The sequence below is a fragment of the Neolamprologus multifasciatus genome, chromosome 12, assembly GCF_963576455.1.
Source record: "Neolamprologus multifasciatus chromosome 12, fNeoMul1.2, whole genome shotgun sequence".
NCBI classification, from domain to species: domain Eukaryota; kingdom Metazoa; phylum Chordata; class Actinopteri; order Cichliformes; family Cichlidae; genus Neolamprologus; species Neolamprologus multifasciatus.
This window is the reverse complement of record NC_140450.1, coordinates 12,962,773-12,970,754: the sequence shown is the minus strand read 5'-3', so window position 1 is coordinate 12,970,754 and position 7,982 is coordinate 12,962,773. Positions and strand designations below refer to the sequence as shown.

Sequence of the window (7,982 nt, the reverse complement as noted above, 5' to 3'; positions counted from 1 at the left end):
CTTAAATAGAAGAAGAGTTCATTCAGCCATTACGTTCACTCACAGGCAGGTCGGAGCTGCTAACAGTTGAGGACAGGTCATTAGCAACCCGAGAAAATGCTATCTGTTAGAGTTGCAGCAGCTTTGGCCAGAACCCTGCCTAGAAGGGCTGGATTCGTAAGTACTTTAATCAAGCAAGTTGCATTTATTAAGAATATTGCAGTAAGTTTATTTAATATCCGGGCGAGCATTTATGGGCGTGAAGGGTAACGTTAATGCAGCAGGCCGCTAGCTAACTTGTCACCGGCTTATGAATGCTTGCGAATACCCTTCTAATAAGTCCTAGTTAATAATCGATGCTAAAAGTCTTGAAATTGGATGTTTAATCGTGTTTTTTAATGTTGCCCTTGTGAAGTGACTGACTTCGTCCTGTAGCACTAAATGTAGCACTCAAGCTAATGCTAGCTGTCAGCTAACAGCTCATTCAGCCACGCTTTGAAGGTCAGAAAGCCTGACAGCGCAACTCCTCTTCGCTGCACAAACTTACATTTGCCTCACTGCAAGAAGTGCAGTTGTAATCCTTATTTAAATGTCTCTTAACTTTCATTTGCGCTCAACTTTTAATTAAGTGCTTGTTATTGAATCCAGGTGTCAAAGACTATACCGGCCGCCTGCGTTGGGGTCAACCACCTCCACACACACAGACCATGGCTGCAGAAGACAGGTGAGAAAGTCAAAAACAACAGACCAGAAACTTCATCCTGTACAATGCAGGGCATCTCATAAAGGCGACTTATTAAAATAATTGGTTCTGCTATGCCGGTGAAACTGCTGTGTAATCCCTGTGTGTACGTCTAAAAACACCTTATCTTAGAAAAGGCATCATCAGTGTTTGAGACCCACATAACTCCCTTCTAATTAGGTCATTTAGAAATTGAAACCATGGATATTTTCTTTCTTTTATTATTATTATTATTATTATTATTAAATTTTTTTTTTTTTTTTTTTGGATAAAAGCACATTGAGGTGACAAAATTAATCCCTTTTGCAGCATAAAACCATGAGGTTTCACAGCTGTTTCTCAATTGTTCCTCTACTTCTAAGTTCTTCAATAGATTATTGGGGAAAGCTTTTCTAATCAATTTAACATCCAGTTGTATTTATTTTTTGACATTTTGTCTTTCACAGGCACAGCCGAGGTGTCCTCCATCCTGGAGGAGAAGATCCTGGGAGCTGACACCTCTGCAGACCTGGAGGAGACAGGGCGTGTGCTGTCTATTGGTGACGGTATTGCCAGAGTGTATGGACTGAGGAATGTCCAGGCAGAAGAGATGGTGGAATTTTCCTCTGGCCTGAAAGTAAGTCCAAAGGCACAAGGTTTCTCTCCAACCTGCACATCTTTTATATATAAAAATGGTTAAAGAGGAGCGCACCGTGGGTTTGTCTTGTTGAACTGACAAAATTGTAAAACTAAAAAATGCTAACAGTTTCAATTCAGTGATGTTATGTTTTTTTTTTAAGAAACCATATTTATTATCCTCCAGGGCATGTCTCTGAACTTGGAGCCTGACAACGTTGGTGTTGTGGTGTTCGGTAATGACAAGCTGATCAAGGAGGGCGACATCGTGAAGAGGACCGGTGCCATTGTGGATGTTCCTGTGGGAGAGGAGCTGCTTGGCCGTGTAGTGGATGCTCTGGGAAATGCCATCGATGGGAAGGTAATTTAAAAACTTTTTAAAAATAATTTTTTGTTTGGGATTGTGACATTCAAGTTGATTAACTAGGGCCCTTTTAAAGAACTCATCACCAGACATTATCTTGTAGAGCAGCTAGACTGCCTATTAATCAGCAAAACTCTGCCAGTTTAAGCTTTCATAAATGACCTTGTCTCTCATTAGTAAGCATCAACATGAGTTATTTGGACCAGTGATGAAATCTTGCCTGTTGTTTTTTTGTTTTGTTTTTTCCCTACCTATTCATGACTAGTTCAGTAATTAAATGGCAGTCATTGCAACAGGACTTTTATTTCCCACCATTTATAATACTTGCAACCATTTTGATGTTGAAGTTTGCCTTAAATTAACATTCTCTCTCACTCTCTCAGGGTCCTCTGGGCTCCAAGGTCCGTAGGCGTGTGGGTCTGAAAGCCCCAGGTATCATCCCCCGTATCTCTGTGAGGGAGCCCATGCAGACTGGAATCAAGGCTGTGGACAGTCTGGTGCCCATTGGCAGAGGCCAGCGTGAGCTGATCATTGGTGACAGACAGACTGGGTAATTATCAAAATTCAGAGATGGGTTTTAACAGTGGTTTGGTCTTGATGGGAGAGCTGTAGATGAGTGGAATATAAGTTATAAGTATAAGTTCAATATTCCACATTCCAGCAAAACTGCCATTGCCATCGACACAATCATCAACCAGAAACGCTTCAATGACGGAACTGATGAGAAGAAGAAGCTGTACTGCATCTATGTTGCCATTGGACAGAAGAGGTCTACTGTGGCTCAGCTGGTGAAGAGGCTGACTGATGCCGATGCCATGAAGTACACCATCGTGGTCTCTGCCACTGCCTCTGATGCTGCTCCGCTGCAGTACCTGGCTCCATACTCTGGTTGCTCCATGGGAGAGTACTTCAGAGACAACGGCAAGCATGCCCTGATCATCTATGATGATCTGTCCAAACAGGTGAGGATTTGCAGATGAATCTGCAAACTTTATTCATCAGTAAAGTTTAGCATGTTGTGCAGACTTCTATTGGCAAATGTCACTATTATTCTCAAATTGAATAATTTTCTTTCTCCCACAGGCTGTTGCCTACCGTCAGATGTCCCTGCTGCTCCGCCGTCCCCCTGGTCGTGAGGCCTACCCAGGTGACGTGTTCTACCTGCACTCCCGTCTGCTGGAGAGAGCTGCCAAGATGAACGACAATTTCGGTGGTGGCTCCCTCACCGCCCTGCCAGTCATTGAGACTCAGGCCGGTGACGTGTCCGCCTACATCCCCACCAATGTCATTTCCATCACAGACGGACAGGTTTGTTTGAAAAGTGTTTGGAGCTCATGTGCATCTGTTCATGTCTTGTATTGCACCTCTGACTTCTCCATGCCCCCCCCCCCCCCCCCCCCCCCCCTTTAGATCTTCTTGGAGACTGAGCTGTTCTACAAGGGTATCCGCCCAGCTATCAATGTGGGTCTGTCTGTGTCCAGAGTAGGCTCTGCTGCCCAGACTAGAGCCATGAAGCAGGTAACATCTGGCTGACCTCCTTTTTAAATGTATTCAAGAATAAGAATTGCATGTAATTCAGCAGGAGGCTAAAATCTTAGATTCTCTCTCATTTCATATTTTCCTAACTTTATAGGTGGCTGGTACCATGAAGCTGGAGTTGGCCCAGTACCGTGAGGTGGCTGCCTTCGCCCAGTTCGGCTCGGACTTGGATGCCGCCACCCAGCAGCTCCTTAACAGGGGTGTCAGACTCACTGAACTGCTGAAGCAGGGCCAGTACTGTGAGTTACTATTATTATTATTTTTTTTATTTCTCTAGAAATCCTCAGGGTATTTTACAGTGCAACTAACTGTCTTTAATGGTTCTTCCAGCTCCCATGGCCATTGAGGAGCAGGTAGCAGTCATCTATGCTGGTGTCAGGGGTCACCTGGACAAGATGGAGCCGAGCAAGATCACAAAATTTGAGAAGGCTTTCTTGCAACACATTTTGAGCCAGCACCAGGACCTGCTTTCCAGCATCAAGTAAGAAGAAAAACAAATCTGTATGTTTGAGCCTTTAAAAACCAAAATTGTTCAATCTGACGTCATCCGTTTTTCGTTTCAGGGCTGACGGCAAGATCTCAGAAGCATCAGATGCTAAACTGAAGCAGATTGTACTGAACTTCCTCTCCAGTTTTGAGTAATAGCACTTCGATTGATCTTCAGTGAGCTAACTGTCTGTGTCCCCAGTCTGCTTATATATGTGAACACACTGAAGGCCAAAACCTCCATGTACAGATTTGTCCAAATAAAATTTTACAACCCTGTGGTGGTGTAAAACTCTTCTGATTGTTTGGTCAGTTTGGAGTTCAAGTTGGTTCCCTCTGAGCAGTTTTCAGTTTGACGAGAACAAAAGCAAACATGTTTTGAATAAATCTATTTAAATATATCAAAATGGAGAAGGTGATACTGCACATAATGAATTCATGAATGCTGTTTACTGTAAGTCGTTCTTCATAGGAGCATCATATTAAAAGGGGCTGATAAATGAGTATAGATTGACTTAAATGCTTTTCTCTGCTGGTTTCAGAACTTGGAGGGAAATGTAAGCCCAGTTTCTCAACTGTAGGGGGAAAATGCTTAAATAAATTCAGTGACGCTGTCATGAATCAGATCCCTGAGTACTGTCTTATGTTGAGAGATTGAAGAGACAATGTTTATGTCTGCCTGGCTTAAATCAATACTGCATTTTACAGCTCAACACGTATTTATGCAGTTTTTAAATCTGAACGAATGACTACTTAAAGGAGCTGCAACAAAATGTTTCATTGTGTATTGACTTATTCTTTGAAATTAAAGTTCCTCACAAAAGGCAGCGCCTTCTAGTTATGCTTTTTCTTAACAAGCTATGTCAGTGGGAGAAATGAAAAGTGGTAAATCTACATATGTTTCTCTTCATGTCCAGCAGGTGGCCATAAAATCTTAAATACTACTGCTAATGAGGATAAGAGGTGGTTTACCACTAGATCTCAACTGTTGGCATTGTTGACCTGGAGTACAAAAGAATTGGTAGAAATTACAAGATCACTGTTTATGATGTAAATTAAAACAGAATTCAATGATTCGTGTATCTCATAAACCAAATTTTATTCACTATAAAATATGAAACAAGTGTTTAAACTAACACATCTGAAGAAAGTTGGGACACAAGGCTGAAAAGTAAGTGATATAGTAGAAGGAACATTTCACAGCTAATTAGGTTAACTGTTAGCAGGTCAGTACTACCTAGTGTAATACCCAGTATTATTGGGTATTTTTTAAAAAAAGCATCTTAGAGAGGAAGAGTGAAGACTTTTACTATCTCATCATTTACAATTACATCATTTAATATTCTGAGAATATGGAGAAATCTATGTAGGCAATGAACAAGGTCAAAAATCAGTGTTGGATGTCTGTGACCTTCAGGTGCTCAGACAGAACTATATTAAAAGCCATGATTCTGTCATGGAAATCACTGCATGGGCTCAGGAATCCTTCAAGAACTCAATGTCTGTGAACACAGTTCTCCATGCCATCCACAAATGCAGGTTAAAGATCTTCTGTACAAAGAAGTACCCATATTTGAACATCCAGAACACCACCATCTTTTCTGGGCCAAAGCCTATTTAAAATGGACTGAGGCAAACTGGAAAACTGATCAGGTGGGGAAAAAAAGAAAATTCATTTTGGAAAACATGGACGCCACATCTAAACTGAGTAACCATCCAGCTTATCAACTTTCCAAAAACCTGCATCTCTGATGGTATCAGAGTGACCAGATATCCCTATTTATGTGTTAAAAAACAATTCAGTAAGATATGCAGTTTTAATTGTTAAGTTAGATATAAACAACTCTCAGCACTGTCCCACACAATTAGTGTTTTCCCCAATCGATGCTGAAAACTATGTACAGGTAGAGCAATATATGGACCCATCCAGATGATGTTGTTTTATTTGCATCTTTTACCAAGACAATGCTAAACTGCATACTCTAGCAGCAACTGTAGGCAGGCTTAACAGGCTAAATTGGTCTGCCTGCAGTCCCAATATGTTATCAATTGACAACACGTGATGCAGCATGAAACAAAAATATGACAAAGAACCCAGGACTGTTGAGCAGCTAGAATCCTGTGTCACACAGGAATGGGACAGCTTTCCTCCCCCAAAAGTCCAGCAGCTGGTCTTCTAAGTTTCCAGACATTTCTGGACTGTTGTTAAAAGAAGAGGTGATGCTATGAAGGGTAAACATAGTCCTGGCGCAACTTTTTTGAGACATGTTGCTGCCATCAAATTCAAAGTGGCCTTATTTTTCCTTTAAACTGTTACATTTTCTCAGTTTAAACATTTTTATAGGTTCTATTGCAAATAAAATATGGGTTTATGTTACTCGAAAATCATTGTATTCTGTTTTTTATTTACATTTTATACAGCGTGCCACCATTTCTGGAAGTGAGTTACATTTTGCGGCTGATGGGAAAGTTAAAAAGTGCCAACGTGAATACAAACTACCGCATACCATTTCTCATTCATAGATGTCTTTCCTGACATACCACTGCAAGTCTACTGCTGATAAGCTGCATTTTTCTCTTCCTCTCCTGGGCGGCTGTGTTTCTCTTCCACACTTCTCTGTTTGTCTCTTCTTAAACAGGAACAACATTGGACAAAAAGTACATTTTTGGAAGTTAAGAACTTTGTTCTCTTTTGGTTACCACATCAAAAACCAAAGTTTATCATAACGATGGCTCTCATTTTCTTCCTTCATTTTCTGTAGGTTTTTTTTTCTTAGCTTGTTTTTTTTCTTATCCACATAAATAAATTCTCCTGAATTTTTTAACTTACATAACATCGTCTTTTTTTCACTGACCGCTCTTAAAAAGTTGCCATTTCACATTGTGCTCTGAGTCGCTTGTTCCTCCAACAGCATCACTGCCTGGCAAGATATAGTGAGACATGTGACAGAGAGTGAATGGAGATGCTTTCAATAAGCGCTATTGTTGATGTCAGTGTGACAAGAGAGATTAGGGTGACCAGATCTCAACAAACTAAATGTAGGACAAATCCAGTGTTTGTCTGGGACAAAGTGGGACATGTCAACAATGCTGGGCGGTAGACAAGTATATTTTATTTGAATGCAACTTTTCCATCACTATTGTAAAGGAAATATAATAAGAACAATAGGAAGCTGAAGTTTGGTCTCATGCAAGAGTCTATCTCTGGTGACAGTCTTTGGGTTTCAGTAGGGATACATCCATTACTTGGCATACCTTTTTTGAGCTATATCTAACAATTGTAGCAAGTTTTAGCCAAATATGACACACACATATTTTATCATTACTACATACTGCTGCGTCCTTTTATGTGTCATAGTTTCCGTCATATTCACCATAATCTGCAAAGCTTGTGACTTTTTGGTAACTTCCCTGATTGGCATAGCATTAGACAGGCTAACCTTAATTTGATTATAATAACAAGCTTTCCCTCCACATGCACTGGGAAAATAAAAATGCAGTGCTGTCCCAAATAAACACGGTCATCAATTTTAGGCAACCTAATTGGTCAAAGGTGAAGCTTTTAATCACCAGATACACTTGAACTATCTATATATAATATTATTACTACTATTACTACTATTACTACTTATTATCCTTTAGCAGTCCTACATGCCAAAACTGTGAAACACCAAATCATAGTCCACCTAGAAAGCAAAGTGTGTCTCCAGTGTGCACAAAGGAGCAGTGTGCCCCTAAATCAAATTTGCTCTGTGGGGTTAGGAGTTTAGTCAAACGAGCAACAATAGTCAGCTGTCTCTGAATTTTTCATATCATCACATTCCTGCCACCATGTATATGTTACTGTTTGTGAATATCTAAAATTATGTGGGAATTACCGAGTCTTTAACAGGAATTGAAACTGTACATTTGCACGTGAGGTGATTTTAGACATTCAGGAAGGAGGAAGTTTGTCTCTAAGTGGAAGTTAGAGATTGATCTTTGTACAAAATATAGTTATTAGACTGCATTAACAGCCTATGAGACTGATTTGAGGTCAGGTTAGTATGTAGGTTTGTTTATGTCATCTACCCATTCTGCCATACTTGGAAATGAAAGCTAATATAAACTTCTCCAACCAGCAGTGGTTATTCCATAACCATGGCTGGCAGAGTTCCATGGTAGTTACAATATAACCAGAGACACTATCAGTGATCCTTTTAGAGAAACTTTGGTGTGAGTGACCTTTGGTGTGCTGGATCCACCACTTAGAGATTA

The 7,982-nt window shown here is 40.4% G+C and overlaps 1 protein-coding gene across 1 annotated transcript; it reads left to right on the top strand.

The window, feature by feature from the left end:
• Positions 1-4,004, top strand: LOC146506584 (ATP synthase F(1) complex subunit alpha, mitochondrial-like). Its single transcript, XM_085180387.1, has 11 exons — positions 1-156; positions 628-703; positions 1,168-1,337; positions 1,524-1,697; positions 2,084-2,250; positions 2,362-2,662; positions 2,784-3,008; positions 3,111-3,218; positions 3,334-3,478; positions 3,570-3,720; positions 3,803-4,004. Exons 1-11 carry the CDS (start codon positions 97-99, stop codon positions 3,879-3,881), a joined length of 1,656 nt encoding a protein of 551 aa, XP_085036513.1. The 5' UTR covers positions 1-96; the 3' UTR covers positions 3,882-4,004.
• The last annotated feature ends 3,978 nt before the right edge of the window (positions 4,005-7,982 follow it).

What these genes read in the sequence shown, in the direction of transcription:
- LOC146506584 (XM_085180387.1), top strand. Translation starts at nt 97, where the DNA reads ATGCTATCTGTTAGAGTTGCAGCAGCTTTGGCCAGAACCCTGCCTAGA. An exon ending in AATTTTCCTCTGGCCTGAAA is followed by an intron (nt 1,338 to 1,523) that starts GTAAGTCCAAAG and finishes ATTATCCTCCAG; the next exon opens with GGCATGTCTCTGAACTTGGA. An exon ending in GAAATGCCATCGATGGGAAG is followed by an intron (nt 1,698 to 2,083) that starts GTAATTTAAAAA and finishes TCACTCTCTCAG; the next exon opens with GGTCCTCTGGGCTCCAAGGT.